At 40.0% G+C, this 17187-nt stretch overlaps 1 protein-coding gene across 1 annotated transcript; it reads left to right on the top strand.

Annotated features, from left to right (window-relative positions):
* The first annotated feature begins 4680 nt into the window (after positions 1–4680).
* LOC110378184 (uncharacterized) lies at positions 4681–15668 on the top strand. Its single transcript, XM_064035368.1, has 3 exons — positions 4681–5106; positions 10250–10412; positions 11987–15668. The coding sequence occupies exons 1-3, from the start codon at positions 4904–4906 to the stop codon at positions 12089–12091; spliced, it is 471 nt and encodes a 156-aa protein (XP_063891438.1). The 5' UTR covers positions 4681–4903; the 3' UTR covers positions 12092–15668.
* The last annotated feature ends 1519 nt before the right edge of the window (positions 15669–17187 follow it).

Raw genomic sequence — 17187 nt, 5'->3', positions numbered from 1 at the left:
CTGGCTACAATGTTCATTAATTATCATAAATTACTGCCTCTTTGGTCTAGCGCCTGATCTCCCTCCGATGGTGTCGGATTGCCGTCCCATCGGGCTATGAGAGTGTAGGAATAGTGAGTGCACCTGTGTCTGTGCAAATGCTTGTGCACATTTCCTGCGCAGTTGGCTAATCTCCTTACATGAGAACAGCCGCCTCGCCGTAGCCGATAATAGGCTAGGAGGACATCATCATAAATTAAATACATTACTTTGTCTTCGCTCCATGATTTAACTGTAACTTCTGCAGTAGCTGTGTTTTCTTCCGTTGTTCGCGCGCGTTCTGCATTCTAAACATCTCCAACCCGTCCACACTGATGCTCCGTGCACACTACGAGTTGTAATGCTCTGTTCGCGCTCGTAGTGTGCGCGGTTCGTGGCGCAAGGCGTCCACACTAGCGGATGTTTGTTACAATGCATGATACTCGTGACAATGTGCATACGGCTTAACGTTTATTTGAATTGGTTATAATCTGAAGTAGGGAAAGTAGTAGTAGCACTAATAATGTGTTCAATGCGTTGCATGCTTTTGTAGGAAAAATTTGGGGAACTGATCATCTTTTTCTCGAATTTGATTGACTGTTCCTGTTTTAAATTATGAAGTTAACCAAAAATCTATGTAAATAATTTTAATTACATATCCACATCCCAATATCTAGGAATCCGCAAAAAAAGTGCCTGAGCCCTAGACGCTTGGTGTGTATTTATATTCTACAAGTAGGTATGAAAACTAAGGATATATTTTTTTACAAGAAATTCCCAAGTATTATTTTCGGTATAAAAATTCCCGTGGAATTGTCTTCAGTAAAAAGTATTCGACATCTTATCAGTCCTATAGGTGCATTCCTTGTTCTTATTGTTCATCTTGAACGTTTTACTTTAGTACGGCAAAGGCTACATCGATTGCGTTTGCCCGGTACAGCAGCCTTCCCCTCTCTCTCGTCCCCTCTGACCCGAAAGAGGGTGGCGTGGGTGGCGATTGGGGGATGAGAACTTGTATTGCGCCTGTGCAATGGTGCATTGCGGATATACGTTATGCCATGCGCCGCCCGCTACCTGCTTCGGAATGGGGAAGGGGGTGCAGTCCTTGTTTCGATGCGGTTGGGAATGAGTATAAAGGGGGAAGGGGGATACGGTGGACGGTATTTTAGGCTGTATCGATCTAGTCTGGGCTCAGCTAGTTTCAGTCGCACGAGCTAGCTACCTCCTGCCTCCGCTTCCCCGTGCGTCCCGTTTATCTGCATTTGCCCCCACCTTGATTACACCCACCACCCATCATCTGCGTCGATGTAATGATGAAGGGGGTGCCTCGTATTCAGGTCACCCGTCCACCCACCACTGATGCTGCTGCTGGAACTTACTAGTACGCATGCGAATATCTGCATTGCGGCTCTTGCCCCCCTACACCTCATAGTTTTGTTTTCTCACTCCCACTACCATCTCGCACGAGTGTCCGTGTACCAAGCAACCCACACATTTATACATGTGTGTGTGTGATAGCAGATAGTTAACTGTACAATTGAGGCTGTGGAGAGAGATGAGAGGGAGGAGTATCCCCATGATTTCTCGAACGTTCGGTCAGCGCATGTGCAGTAAGTTCGGGACGTCCGCATTGCGCTAAAGAGCCCACCATTTATGCGTCAGTAACTAATATCGCGCTATCCGACAAAGACGTGCGCTACTACTACCTCATTTTATGTGCATTTAAAATATATTATAAAGGCCATTTATCGTCCGCGTGAATCAAATTGATTGCTTGGTGGTTTAACATCGGAAGGAGTATTTAGTAAGTATTTATTTTAATTCAGACTATTACTTGGTATATTTAGTTTTGGCGTTTTACTTAAGAAGTGTGTGGTGGAAGTGTGGAGGTGTGATATTTGAGTGTGATATTATTAAAGTGTATAGTGATGAAATGTTTTGTGTTGAAATAAGTGATGCTGTGAAGTGCCGTTATTAATTTTACTCATTTACTCATAATATGGTGTTGTTCTTTGTTGCATGGTGCCATCATTGTGATTAAGTGTGTGTCGTTTTAGTGTGTGAAATATTGTACAGTGTGTGTGTGTGTGTGACATAACCTTACATAGTGGTGTACAATAATTAGTTAAATTACTTATTGTTACTAGTACTTATTATTTGAATGTAATGTAAATTCATGAAATTGTTTGATGAATAAAATACTTAATAATTTTACTGCATTTTCATTTACACATAAAACTACTATATTTTCCCTCGGTCATTAGCGTCCAGAGAAAGCCACATACCACACCCGAGTAAAAAGACTGATCCCCCCCCTTCTCTCCCGCCCCTAACACGAATCATTGCAATTCCGCCTCTAACATCGCAATCGAGTCAGCGGTTTCACTATGAAAGTACATATTACAACAAACAAACGCATTTTTGGTTTTATTATCTAATTAAGCAAATAACAAGGTATTATTCGTGGGGTGGGTAAGCAATTTCCTATAGCTGTTTCGAGCTACTGTCCGCCACGCTCCTGGTGGGGGGGAGGGGGGTCAGAGTTACGTAATACCCTGACCCCCACCTACATATACATATGATTATGATTAGAGTATGCAAGGGGGCATTCTAGGATTAACTAATTTGACGACTTTCGCGACTTCAGACTCAGTGACCTCCATCTTAGATTCGTCGTTGCACGCTCATCGTACATCGTCTGATTCGCGATACGTGATACGTGAAACGTTAAGCAACTGGACGACGAAATCCAACTGCTTAACGTATCATGTATGTAACGTGTCGCGATATTCATCAATAGAAAACTTGAAGAAAGAAGAAAATATCCAGCTCAGAAGAATATGGTGCTGCATAAGGAGTCTACATGTGTGCATTGATTGAATTTTAATTAGAATTGAATTTATTTAATATTTATATTTTGTCAATATATTTGTCTGTACCAATATAATAAAGAGGAAACATTTGTTGTTTGTTTCATTGTACCCTAAAACTCTGAAACTACGGAACCGATTTGATTTTTTGGGTTTCTGTTGTCTGAATTAAAACATACTATACACATATTAAAACATATTATATTCGGAAACGTTAAGAAGTCCCTGCCCCTCCCTCCACCTCCCCCCGGAAAACGGCTGGTATTAATGATGGTAGGTACAATTTATATGATAGTAAAAGCTTGCCTCAACTTGACTTTGACTTTAGCTAATTTAACGTCAAATTATTTTTTAAGTTATACTCTCAAAAAGCCCTTTCATTTCATACCCATATTGTTGAAGTGCATTAAAAATAACTACTCCGCCATCTTTGATGGTCCGCCATATTGGATACAGATTGACATAGTCATTTAGCATATTGTGCTTTTTTGATATCCAAAGTTAAAGTGCATGCAAAATTGCGCTATCTACTCCAAAATTGAGTACCAATAAAACATTTAAATAAATGGGAATGAATCTGTAAAATATTAAACCGATTCAACAATTTTTTTTTCAAATTTCGTTATTGATCAGGGCCTGCGCCACCCACGCTTGCCACTCAGGTTTGGAGGGTGTTTGTCGCATTTGGGCGTTCGTAGTTGCCAAGTACTTGTGTGCGTAGATGGTCTGATGCGGGGTGTGGTCTTAACTTTGAATGCGCATGTGCAATGCCGCAATGCCGCTGTCATACAAATCGTTTACGATGTACATAAACCCCACAAATTGGTAAGACGTTTTGATACAAAAAAATCGTACTTATCTCATCCAAAATAGCAATATAACAATAAAAAATAGTACAAAAATAACAAAAACCAATATGTACCAAAAATTATTAGTAACATGTCCCTAAATAACTTACCTATCTCATAATATTAGCCAGACTTCTGATAAAAGTAGCAACAGTACAAAAGAGGTATAATTTTAGAGATTTATAGCCCTTGTAGAGATAGTTTTGGGTTTACTTTTCAAATTGTTATTGACGACATAATGTTTGTAGGTAAGCTATAATGGTAGACGACCCGCCGAAACGACCAGGCTTTGCTAAGTGGCGGCAAGTCCTTTGCGAAACAGGTAAGACGCCTCTGCAAATTCGCTGCGCTGTTGGTAGAATGTCCTTCAATCACGACTATTTACTGCACTGCGAATATTGTAATGTAAGCTGCGTTGCAACATAATAAATGATGGGTACCTAAATAAAAACGTGTGGTGTACAGTATTGTTCCGATTAGGATTTCGTTTTTGCACATCATATGTAATAGCTTAGATAGAGTCTGAAAATGCTTGCGCACTAGAAACAGTCCGTTTAAAGATTATGTTCATTAATTCGAAAGTTCAAAGCTGGCGTTAAATGATTGACTCGCACTTGACGGGTTTATAGTATTCTTGATTTCTTATTCGAATTATCATAAGTACCTAGTCTTTTTGTTACTGACGAGTAATTAGTGATTAATTTAGGCACTGCACATGTCCCCAGGTCGATTCCCTGTTAGCGCCCTAATATTTTTCACCCTTTTCAGCCCCGTGGGTTACCTCGCATGCTTCACCCACCAGCTCAAAACCTAATAATACAATCATCCTACCTTAAGTGTCGAACATTGATTCAGTCTAGAGACTTTTTGCTGTAGTGTCAGGTGAGCACAATTAGTTTCAGTAAATCTGGCTCAGTAAAGCATATTTCGTGAACTCGCTTACTTAAAATCATCTCGTATTTTTCATGTCCGCGCTACAATGAATAATATGATAGGGTTTCAGGATGAAAATCAAAACGAGTTTTTTTTTACAAAATGTTTTGTCAGGATTTTTTCTTAATATCAAGAGTCATCTACTGCCCGGGCACTGCACATGCGCCGTACTTCATCCTGCAGTAAAGGAAGGGGTTGGGGTAGATAGATAGCTCGGCGGCCCGGGCATAGCACATGCGCTGTACTTCACCCTGCCGCAAACAAAGAGGTTGGGGTAGCGTAACGCCTCCGATCGCCCCACCCTATGCGTCGAACATTGATTTAGTCGCGTCGTCGCAACGCATGGGAGTACACGTTTCTCAGACCGTTCATGATAGAAGTGTTGTTGCATTAGTTGTAGTGGCCTTAAAAAGTGATATATTTTGTTGCAGAGTTAGGTATGTACAAATTAGGATATAATTAGGCTCTTTGTTAAATCCGTTTACTACTGTGTTAATAGTTTTGTCTTTTGTTGTCATATTAGCAAGATTCTATAAGGTTTGGTTTTAAAATGAAAATACCCGAAATTTCCAACGCATAGAACATGTGTTGCTTCAGTCCAATTGGCCATCAAACGTATAGGTATTGCTATAGCTCCACAATCCAAAAAAAAAAACCGGAACCAGAATGCATTGAAAAAGTTCTGATGTTTCGGCATAACGCGCTTTCATAATTCTTTAAAACAAAGGTCTAACTAAAAGTATTACGTCAAGTATCTGGGCACTGCACATGCGCTTAACGCTAATCGATTTTCCAGCCGCGCCCTGTTTTGTACTGTCCGTAAAAATAGCTCAGCGGCCCGGGCATAGCACATGCGCTGTACTTCACCCTGCCGCAAACAAAGAGGTTGGGGTAGCGTAACGCCTCCGATCGCCCCACCCTATGCGTCGAACATTGATTTAGTCGCGTCGTCGCAACGCATGATGGTGCACGTTTCTCAGACCGTTCATGATAGAAGTGTTGTTGTATTAGTTGTAGTGGCCTTAAGAAGTGACATTTTGTTGCAGTGTCAGGTATGTACAAATTAGGATAAGATTAGGCTCTTCGTTAAATCCGTTTGTGTTAATATTTCCGTCCACATCTTTGTGTTAATATTTTTGTCTTTTGTTGTCATATTAGCAAGATTCTATTAGGTTTTTTTAATAAAAATGAAAAGGCCTACAATTTTCGAAGCATAGCATACGTGTTGCTTCAGACCACGAATAACGCGCTTACATGCGTTTTAAAACAAGCTAATTATTCTAAAGTGGTCTTTTGGTCCCATGTTGAACAAAGGTTTAACTGAAAGTATTAGGTACGTCAAGCGTTTGGACACTGCTTATGCGCTTAACGTTAATCGATTTTCAAGCCGCGCCCTGTTTTGTACTGTCCGTAAAAATAGCTCAGCGGTCCGGGCATAGCACATGCGCTGTACTTCACCCTGCCGCAAACAAAGAGGTTGGGGTAGCGTAACGCCTCCGATCGCCCCACCCTATGCGTCGAACATTGATTTAGTCGCGTCGTCGCAACGCATGGTGGTGCACGTTTCTCAGACCGTTCATGATAGAAGTGTTGTTGCATTAGTTCTAGTGGCCTTAAAAAGTGACATTTGGTTGCAGTGTCAGGTAAGCATAGTTAGTTTGGATAAATCAGGCTCAGGCAGATATTATGGCTCATCTTGCTTAGTTTAGTCATACGTATTTGTTTATTATGTCTGCGCTACAAAGAAATATATGATCCAGGTTTTTATTAAGCATCGTAAGTCAGGTCTTTTCAATTATGTAGAATCATCTGCTGCCCGGGCACTGCACATGCGCCGTACTACATCCTGCTGTATAGAAGAGGTTGGGTTTGCGCAACGCCTCCGTTCACCCCACCCTACGCGTCGAACATTGATTTAGTCGCGTCGTCGCAACGCATGGGAGTATACGTTTCTAAGAGCGTCCTTGAAAGAATTGTTGTTGCATTAGTTCTAGTGGCCTTAAAAAGTGACATTTTGTTGTAGTGTCAGGTATGTACAAATTAGGATATGATTAGGCTCTTTGTTAAATCTGTTTACTACAATTTTGTGTTAATATTTTTTTCTTGTGTTGTCATTTTACCAAGATTCTACTAGGTTTGATATTAAAATGAAATTACCCTCGATTTCCTACGCATAGCACATGTGTTGCTTCAGTCCAGTTCGCCATCAAACGTATAGGTATTGCTATAGCTCAATAATCCGAAAAAATCCCGGAACCAGAATCCATTGAAAAAGTTCTGATGTTTCGGAATAACGCGCTTTCATAATTCATTAAAACAAAGGTCTAACTAAAAGTATTACCTCAAGTATCTGAGCACTGCACATGCGCTTAACGCTAATTGATTTTCCAGCCGCGCCCTGTTTTGTACTGTCCGTAAAAATAGCTCAGCGGCCCGGGCATAGCACATGCGCTGTACTTCACCCTGCCGCAAACAAAGAGGTTGGGGTAGCGCAACGCCTCCGTTCACCCCAGCCTACGCGTCGAACATTGATTTAGTCGCGTCGTCGCAACGCAAGGGAGTACACGTTTCTAAGAGCGTTCATGATAGAAGTGGTGTTGCATTAGTTCTAGTGGCCTTAAAAAGTGACGTTTTGCTGTAGTGTCAGGTATGTACAACTTAGGATATAATTAGGCTCTTTGTTAAATCAGTTTACTACTGTGTCTTTTGTTGTCATATTAGCAAGATCCTATTAGGTTTGATTTTACAATTAAAATACCCTCAATTTCCAATGCATAGCACATGTGTTGGTTCAGTCCAATTAGCCATCAAACGTATAGGTGTTTCTATAGCTCAATAATCCAAAAAAAAATCCGGAACCAGAATCCATTGGAATAGTTCTGATGTTTCGGAATAACGCGCTTTCATATTTTTTTAAAACAAAGGTCTAATTAAAAGTATTACTTCAAGTATCTGAGCACTGCACATGCGCGTAACGCTAATTGATTTTCCAGCCGCGCACTGTTTTGTACTGTCTGTAAAAATAGCTCAGCGGCCCGGGCATAGCACATGCGCTGTACTTCACCCTGCCGCAAACAAAGAGGTTGGGGTAGCGTAACGCCTCCGATCGCCCCACCCTATGCGTCGAACATTGATTTAGTCGCGTCGTCGCAACGCATGGTGGTGCACGTTTCTCAGACCGTTCATGATAGAAGTGTTGTTGCATTAGTTCTAGTGACCTTAAAAAGTGACATTTGGTTGCAGTGTCAGGTGTGTACAAATTAGGATATGATTAGCCTCTTTGTTAAATCCGTTTACTACAACTTTGTGTTAATATTTTTGTCTTTTGTTGTCATATTAGCAAGATTCTATTAGGTTTGGTATTCAAATGAGAAATCCCTCAATTTTCAACGCATAGCACACGTGTTGCTTCAGACCAGAAATAACGCGCTTACATGCGTTTTCAAACTACCGAATTATTCTAAATTTGTCTTTTGGTCCCATGTTGAACAAAGGTTTAACTGAAAGTATTACTGCACATGCGCTTGACGCTGATCGATTTTCCAGCCGCGCCCTGTTTTGTACTGTCCGTAAAAATAGCTCAGCGGCCCGGGCATAGCACGTGCGCCATACTTCATCCTGCTGTAAAGGAAGAGGTTGGGGTAGCGTAACGCCTCCGTTCACCCCACCCTACGCGTCGAACATTGATTTAGTCGCGTCGTCGCAACGCATGGGAGTACACGTTTCTAAGAGGGTTCATGATAAAAGTGCTGATTCATTAGTTCCAGTGGCCTTAAAAAGCGATATATTTTGTTGCAGAGTTAGGTATGTACAAATTAGGATATAATTAGGCTCATTGTTAAATCATTTTACTACTGTGTTAATAGTTTTGTCTTTTGTTGTCATATTAGCAAGATTCTATTAGGTTTGATTTTAAAATGAAAATACCCTCAATTTCCAACGCATAGCATATGTGTTGCTTCAGTCCAATTAGCCATCAAACGTATAGGTGTTTCTATAGCTCAATAATCCAAAAAAAAATCCGGAACCAGAATCCATTGGAAAAGTTCTGATGTTTCGGAATAACGCGTTTTCATAATTCTTTAAAACAAAGGTCTAATTAAAAGTATTACTTCAAGTATCTGAGCACTGCACATGCGCGTAACGCTAATTGATTTTCCAGCCGCGCCCTGTTTTGTACTGTCTGTAAAAATAGCTCAGCGGCCCGGGCATAGCACATGCGCTGTACTTCACCCTGCCGCAAACAAAGAGGTTGGGGTAGCGTAACGCCTCCGATCGCCCCACCCTATGCGTCGAACATTGATTTAGTCGCGTCGTCGCAACGCATGGTGGTGCACGTTTCTCAGAGCGTTCATGATAGAAGTGTTGCTGCATTAGTTGTAGTGGCCTTAAAAAGTGACATTTTGTTGCTGTGTCAGGTATGTACAAATTGGATATGATTAGGCTCTTTGTTAAATCCGTTTACTACAATTTTGTGTTAATGTTTTTGTCTTTTTTGGTCATATTAGCAAGATTCTATTAGGTTTTTTGTTAATGAAAAGGCCCTCAATTTTCAACGCATAGCACACGTGTTGCTTCAGACCACGAAGAACGCGCTTACATGCGTTTTCAAAGGTGCTAATTATTCTAAAATGGTATTTTAGTCCCATGTTGAACAAAGGTTTAACTGAAAGTATTACGTCAAGTGTCTGGCCACTGCACATGCGCTTGACGCTGATCGATTTTCCAGCCGCGCCCTTTTGCCCCACCCTGTCGTGTACTGCCCGTAAAATAAGCTCAGCGGCCCGGGCACTGCACATGCGCTGTTAGTTAATCAATTTTCCTCCGCACTCCTCACCCCCTTTCCTTACCCCTCTCGTCCGCCACGACCCCGTCATCCCCACCCTACAGCATCCCTGTCCGCCCCACCCCGGTACATTCGAATCACGTCAGTCGCATCGTCGCAACGCGTCAAAGTGCACGTCAATGAAAACTTTGTTAAGTTTTGCTGTTGTCTAAGTAGGTTTTAAAAGTGAAGTGAATTTATAGAATCAGGTGAGCACTCTAGTTGTAGTATTACATAAGCAGTTACAATTTAAAATGCAAGTTACGATTTTTTGGCCTGAACAACATTTGATGATTTTTACCTCGATATAGTGGGCGGTGGCTGTATCTGGAGCGGGGTTCGGTATGACGCATTGCAGTTGCGCTGTTGCATTGCGCAGTCTTTGTTCAGTATCGACCTATACTGAAAGCGTGTGTCGGTAGCAGAGGCATTGCATATCTATACAGTATTTAAGATATATTATATGTTTATGAATTGATTAGGATCATAACCTAGCATTTTCTTACTTTGATATATTATACTTGACTCTTAATTTTTTTTAATTCTTACCTTCTACATGTAGAGACATAATCGTTTCTCGGGAGATTTAAAAATATTTCGAATTGGTTTTACCTGACCAGGAATCTTCTGTGTGATCGTAAAATATCTTAGCTTCGCGAATATATTTTTATCAATGAAATGCAAACATGGATTCCGTCACGCGAGAACGCGTAAACTGTAAAGAATGTGATATTAAATTATTATTTCCTTTTCAGAAACCGGCTTCGCACCAACTTGAAGGAGAAAGCGTTTAAACATGCAGGTATACCTGTGCGTAAGGTAAGCAGAACTGACACCAGCTCTCGGCCGGCACCTCATGTGGCACCCGCGCCACTGAGAGATCTCTTCGGGCAGACGGTTTTAAGACTGGACGCAGAGGTTTTTAACTTCAATCAATAAGCAACCGTATAAGTTTCTTGTTGTTAGTTGTGACGTTCTTGGGTTACCAGATTTTTTTTATGAACGGTTCTGGTTGCATGAACATGTCCTGGCTTTATTATACTGCACTGTGTATGGAATACATTATTTAGTTTTTTGTTATACCAGTAATTAAGCTGATCGAAAACCCCCTTATAAGGACATACAAATTTAAATAACCAGGACATATCCTGACCCTCGATCTCAAAGATGATGCTGATGTAGAACGAGAGCGGAGAGCGTTGTCGATTAGAGCGAACATGCTGGTCCGCGAGTTTGCACGGTGCTCGCCAGCAGTAAAGTTACTCTCTTTCGGGCCTACTGCACTACATACTGCTCCTGCAGTCTGTGGGCCAGATGTACGCGGGTTCCTACAGCGCTTTCCGCGTTCAGTATAATAATGCGTTTAGGATGCTGCTGGGGCTGCCCCGTTTCTGTTGCGCATCAGGGATGTTTGCTGACGCATGTGTAGATTGCTTCTATGCAACAATGTAAAGCATGTGGGGTGCGGGTCAGCTCCAACAGTGTCCTAAACATGATAGCTGCGAGGCTATTTCTCACGGAATGGCACAGCAATAACTTCTTGGTGTAGGTATGTTTTGTTTTTGACTAACATTAAGTTTTTTACTAACATCATGAGTCATGTGACTTGAATAAATAAACTTTTTAGATATTCTTTATAATTCTGTCGGTCTGAATATGGTAAAAAGATAAAGAAAACTTAGTACTGAAATTCTTTATTATTTACTTTGCATTTTTTGAGAACATTTATTTATTACATTTAACATACTATCAGAGAGGATGTAAGGAGTAGATTTAAACGAACATATAACTTTTTGGCAAAAGCTGAACTTTTGAAGTAAGAATTCATGTCTATCCTTTTCTTTCTATCTTTTTTTCCCTTTCCAATGGGTTTCATACTGCTATAATTTTGTTTAACTTTTTAACATTTTCAGTCCTGGTCTATGAGGTAAAAATCATATTTAAAAAATCTCTGATTGCATGATTGGTTGTCTTACTAACTTATCAAGATCGCAAAAGCATGACAATGTTTTTATTTTGTTACAGTTGGAGGTTTATCTGAACAAATATTTTATTTACTTACAGTAATTAATTATGAAGTGTTTTATTTATTAGTAGCCTTATACTTTTAGAATATTGTGTCATGGTAGCATACATGTTAGTAAATGTAGGTTTTGTAACGACAGGTCATTAATTATGGAGTACTAACCGATTTCCCGCGGGTTCACCCGCGTTTTACTCTCGGATAGAATATATACATAGCCTTTGTTACTCAGAAATGGTGTAGCTTAATTGAACAATTTTCAAATTGGTTCAGTAGTTTCGAAGCCAAGGTTAGGGTACAACAAATTAAACTTTCGTCTTCACTGAACATTGTGTATTAAGGATACTACAACGATTTATCTACCATACCCAAAGTCCTCAAAACTATAGCATGCTGCGAGATGAACAAGTTTTCTGACAACCCCTAAAATATTACTAAAAATGGATTGTAAATAAATATGATATTTCAGGTAACCCTGAATATGCTGAACGCTTCGGAGGCTGAGGAAGCTGACGGCCTCAGCACGGAGATCAAGCTGGAATTTGATTCAGCGTACGACGAAGCGGCAATTTGATGTGATACATTTAGTTTCCTTTAAGTTACTCGTGTTTTGTACCAGGCTACAGCTGATGACGAACTGTTGCTGAGCAATGGGAGCAACCATACCCTTGTACAACCTACGGTTAACGAGGAGCCCTGCTCGCATGTTTAACTTGTATCAAAATTCAAAATTTTCTCAAAATTCCCATTTCACAGACATATTATGTCACCCTCCCTTATGACACTAAAATCTGTAATTTCTTAATTAGTCATTTTTTATGTGTGTTTTGTAAGATATTGTCGGCGTGAGTGAAATGATTTTGATTATTCGTTTTTGAACTGTCGTGGTATCCACTATCAATTGGTTCCATTTATTTATTTTTAACTTGCTGAGTAGTTCATTTGTTATCTCATATTACTGTATGTGACCTGGTGCGTGGATTGACGATCTCATCCATCGCACACGTCCACTGCTGTTCTACGGAGATGACAAAAGAATAAGTTAATAATGCTTAAATGGAACCTTTTGCATGGAAACTCATACGAACAAAAATAATCGTCCAAATCAGGGCACGAACATGCGACGTTATCTTTAAAAAAGCATTAAAAAAGATAGTCTAATTAAGAAGTTATTCATATTTTAATGTCTCAACTAATTGGCAAACAGCATTGGCTTATGGGGAGTGGTTGGTTCCATTACTTTTTGTACCTTGTCTTGGACAAAGAGCGTATCTCCGTAAGGAAAAGGTTGCCAACGAGTCTGTCATCTTCTCGAGTAGTCAACCATTCCCAGAGTGCGCTCTTCGTTCAAATGTTTAAGATTATTTCGATTATATAATTTTTAAAGTTAGGAATTCCAGTTTATTTGTAACGGGTATCAAGCTTGGTTGGGCAACTACTCACTAAACATATTTAGCGCTACATCTAAAACGTTGTTCTGTCCCGGTCAATTTCTAACAATTGACTGACACAGTATGATGTTTTAGCTCTAAACATGCTTAGTAAGTGGTCGTACAAGTGGGCCAAAGTTAAGTTAAATATATTTTGGTTGTGACTTTTACCAAAGATGCTTTCCGTAGTTAATTTCTCAAAATTATTCACATTATGTTAGTTGCTGTGCATAATGAAGGAGTGGACACAAAGTGCTACGTCTTTGTAGATCACTCTTCATTATGTACAAGGATTTTTTTGTGATGGTCTAGACCTGAAGGTTTTTGTAGTAACAAGCTGCATAAAGGATGTCCATTGGACTTAACCCAATTAGAAACCTTAATAGGTGGGAGTTTGGATTAAGTGTAATGGCGCTGGAGTGAGTTGAGACGGTAAATAGTAATATTTTAGTAAAATTTTCCAAGTGCCTTGGGCTGAAAGGAAAGTGTTATCAGGAACCTTCGGTCTATTCTGAGTAACAGTTCGGCTGCCTGGATTTTAATGTTGTTCCGTAAATTTTCAGTTCAGGTTTGATGTACCCTCTGGCGTTGACAATGAACTCCTCTGTTTCATTTGTGATGATACCCTATATAGCCCAATAGAACCTCGCATTGCAACTTTTGCTAAGCTCGGAGCTATGAAGTGACGTTTTATGACTGCAATTAGGATACCATCAAAAATAACAGAGTGACCATTTTGCAGCAAAATTGTGTAAATTATTTCAATTTCATTTAATAATTTAGTCATTATTTGCAAATGCAATGCTTTATACTTCAAATGATTTGTGTCTGAGTTCCTTAGCGAGTTTCACCGTTTCTGAGCGTTATCTGGTGGTGGAACTGTTTTTCTATAATAAGTTCTATTAGTTATAATAGGTTGTGTTTTTACAATTTGTCAATGCCAGTGGTTTTTGTCCCTTTCCATACAGAGCTGAAGTTGCATTACCTTCGTAGTTTTAATAGATTTTAGGTCAAGTTACTTGTAACTTCAGTTTTGTATAGAAGTGACTCGGGTTTTTTTTGATACATCGTTAATATGTTTCCCATATATTTTATAGCTGTTGAGTATGCACCTCGTTGTTATTTGGTGAGCGACTTTATACCAAAATGGCTTATAATCAAAACATTGTTACTATGATTTCCTCTGCGTATGATTAGTTATAATAATTTATTTAAAACTTCTTTTTGTTTTTCGTTTATCAAATTGGAATAAAAATGCAATAAGCCAACACTGCCATGTATGATTAGCTGTCACTCGGATGGTTAATATCTATCGTAGAACGTAAAAATATTAATTGCATATTTTTAATTTGAAACTTGCGGGCTTGTCCCACTGCTTATTGAACAAACTTACCGTTGAACATATATTTTTGTAACATCTTTTGGTGGGGAGGCAGAGGGGAATGATGGAGGGATTACACCGGTAAACGTGTCCAGCGAGCAGTGGTGCCTTGTGGTCGGTTTCGCTTATTAGCTCAAATGAATATAAAGCCGCTCAGCAGACTCGACCTGGATGCTGTTAGCACCGAGCCTCCACGCCAGACGTGAATGCTCCTCTTTTTGTTTTTTGTTTGTTATCCGGCCCGCCCAGATTGTCCTTGTTGTTGGTATTAGGAAAGAGCTATCGAAGGTTCATAAGACTGAGTTTTGTTTCAAGGGAAAGCATTCCTTGTGGATTGGAGGCTTTTTCATAATGTTTTGCAATGTTTATAGCGTATTATTATATATTTACTGCTTCAGATGTTATATTTATATAGAAAATTATATTTATTTACAGTTTGAAAGATATATATTTTTTTTATTGCCTTAGAAAATCATAGGACAAATTAGTAGATAGGAAAATGGCTTTGTAAATAACGCGTAGATTTGTGTGTAGAAGGGTTAGTTTATTACAACAATATACCTCAAATTAGGAATTAGTATGCGATTGGTAATTTTAAGTTAAAGCAATGTGCAAAAGGGTGACTGTTGTGAGGAAGGAAACATCTGGATATGCCGGCTGGTACCATCTCAGATTGACTAGTGTAGCGAGTGAGAGCTTGTCGCCTCCACAACATCGGCTGCTCAACATCTTGCATTGACCATACACTCTTGGCTAGGGTAATAACATTTCCGGCGGACTCTGTAAAAGGATCCCGTCGGTTAGTGCCTCGTTAGCGCCTGTGCCGAGACCTGTATCACGTGCCTGTCTGGTCGAGTCCAGTGACAGCTGCGCCTGTCCGACTCCCAGTCTCTTGGAGCGGCATCATCACGCTAAAGTTGCCCTTCTGCACATGTTTTGTAACAGCAATAACAAATGTGCCGTACAGCAATGCAGTACCTCGTTGTTCTCCGTTATTGGGGGACAACATGATTTGTTTAGTGTCTTTTTGAAGTCGCTCAGTAGCGTCATTCATGTCTTAAACTGCCTTTATTAGTTGTAACAACAAATAGCCAGCAAATGTGCAGTGCCTAAGCCAATCTGATGTATTGCCTTTATTAAATATTAATTCTCTTAATGTAGGTAATGAACTTGTAATATTACTAATTCTTTTAATTTGGGGAAATGTTGGTTTTAGGTTAGGATCGTAGTGTTTAAGGATAATTTTTTGACATTGAGATCTCATGAAATAAAGATATTTAATAAACATTTAAAACTTAGTAATTAAGAACTTTGTAAATATAGCATAGTGTAAATAGAAAGAGTGTTGTTTTAATTGCTAACTCTGAATACCCCTTAAAATAATCGTAACGCGTGGTCAGTTTCATATTTGGATGAACATACTAAAAATTTACTGGACCATTGGACCTGTGAGACAGAATCATTTCAGTAACACCAGCTTCTTACTTTCACATTAGAAGACAAAGTCCTCTAGGTAGGCTGCACGGATTTTGATTGTTTTTATCGAGAGATGCACGAGGAAAATATTAAATACCGTGCGCAAGTTAAGTGTAAGTTCAGCAAAGAAAATAGCCTGTTTAATAAATAATAATAGTAAATGTGCAGTAGCTCTAGTCACTAGAGGATAACTGAGAACTCCTGCCTATTTGAGTTCTCCTCTTCCCTCCATGTAAAACACTGGTACTCAGCTGCATCCGAATAGACTGGAAGCCGACCCTCAACCCCGTTGGGAAAAGGATAGTCAGTTGATAAAACACATCCATCTCTAAACAGCATGTAGCGTTAAATGTAGGGTCTTTTAATAAAGGAACTGCTGAGTAGGTACGGTAGACTGCACATCAGTGGTAACTGATCTGTCATGCACCTTAACTCAATAGTAATAAGTACGATTTTCCTATAAAACTATTACCACTGACCTGAACTGGACTGTCTATAGTACACGACCTACTAGAATTGTCTTTCAGCTCCAGAATGACACCCGTAAGGAGAATAGCAGCAAGTAAGTGGACTCATGAATCGAATAAAGTCAAAGACTAAGCTAGTTTATAATGGTACCTACTGCTGATTACCTAACTAGGTAGGTAACTATCTGCTAGCGACCATTATCGCAGAGACCTTCCTGCACAGTTCCCGATTTTATCAGGGCTCGGCGCAATGTCTTCCGCTTCCCTGTCACTCGTAATATTAACACTCACTCCCTTCTTCATGTCCTCTTTCAGTCAATTCATCCATCTATTCTTAGGTTTTCCTCTCCATCCAATCATCCCTCCTCATTACATGCCCATACCATGACAACCTCTTACAATCGAGTCACACCGAAATGGCAGCGGCCGCGGACGACGCCAGCGGTCACCAGCATCACCAGTGGAAGCTGTTGGCGGCCTCGCGCGAATGCCAGACTTCGCGCAAATGGTATCTTCTTGACAAGTGTACTTGACTCGCGGTTGCGGTGCCTGGCGTCGCCGCTGGCTGCGGGCGGAAACACCAACAAGATGCGCAACCTTTTCTAAGCGATACTGGTCTCTCGTATAGATGATAGATTAAAACTCCATGGATAATTTTAAAACTTTTGGACAGATCTTGGACAAAGAATGTCACAATAGGAATAGGTACTGATAGTCGTAGGTAGCCGAGGTTAGTTTTAAAATGGCAACATCCAATCTTGTAGCGGCGTGAACCTGAATTCTGAACATAAAAAAATACATTTAAAAAATATATATGTATTTTACTCTGACTTCTGAACAGATCATCATCTGTCTAGCCAACTATGTTGGGATCAGCTTCCAGTCTAACCGGCTGTAGCTGAGTGAGTACTAGTCT

The sequence above is a fragment of the Helicoverpa armigera genome, chromosome 1 (assembly GCF_030705265.1).
Source record: "Helicoverpa armigera isolate CAAS_96S chromosome 1, ASM3070526v1, whole genome shotgun sequence".
NCBI classification, from domain to species: domain Eukaryota; kingdom Metazoa; phylum Arthropoda; class Insecta; order Lepidoptera; family Noctuidae; genus Helicoverpa; species Helicoverpa armigera.
Note: the sequence above shows the minus strand (reverse complement) of the source record. Positions and strands in the feature narration are given on the sequence as shown.

What these genes read in the sequence shown, in the direction of transcription:
- LOC110378184 (XM_064035368.1), top strand. Translation starts at nt 4,904, where the DNA reads ATGCGCTGTACTTCACCCTGCCGCAAACAAAGAGGTTGGGGTAGCGTA. An exon ending in ATATTTTGTTGCAGAGTTAG is followed by an intron (nt 5,107 to 10,249) that starts GTATGTACAAAT and finishes TTTCCTTTTCAG; the next exon opens with AAACCGGCTTCGCACCAACT. An exon ending in TTTTAAGACTGGACGCAGAG is followed by an intron (nt 10,413 to 11,986) that starts GTTTTTAACTTC and finishes ATGATATTTCAG; the next exon opens with GTAACCCTGAATATGCTGAA.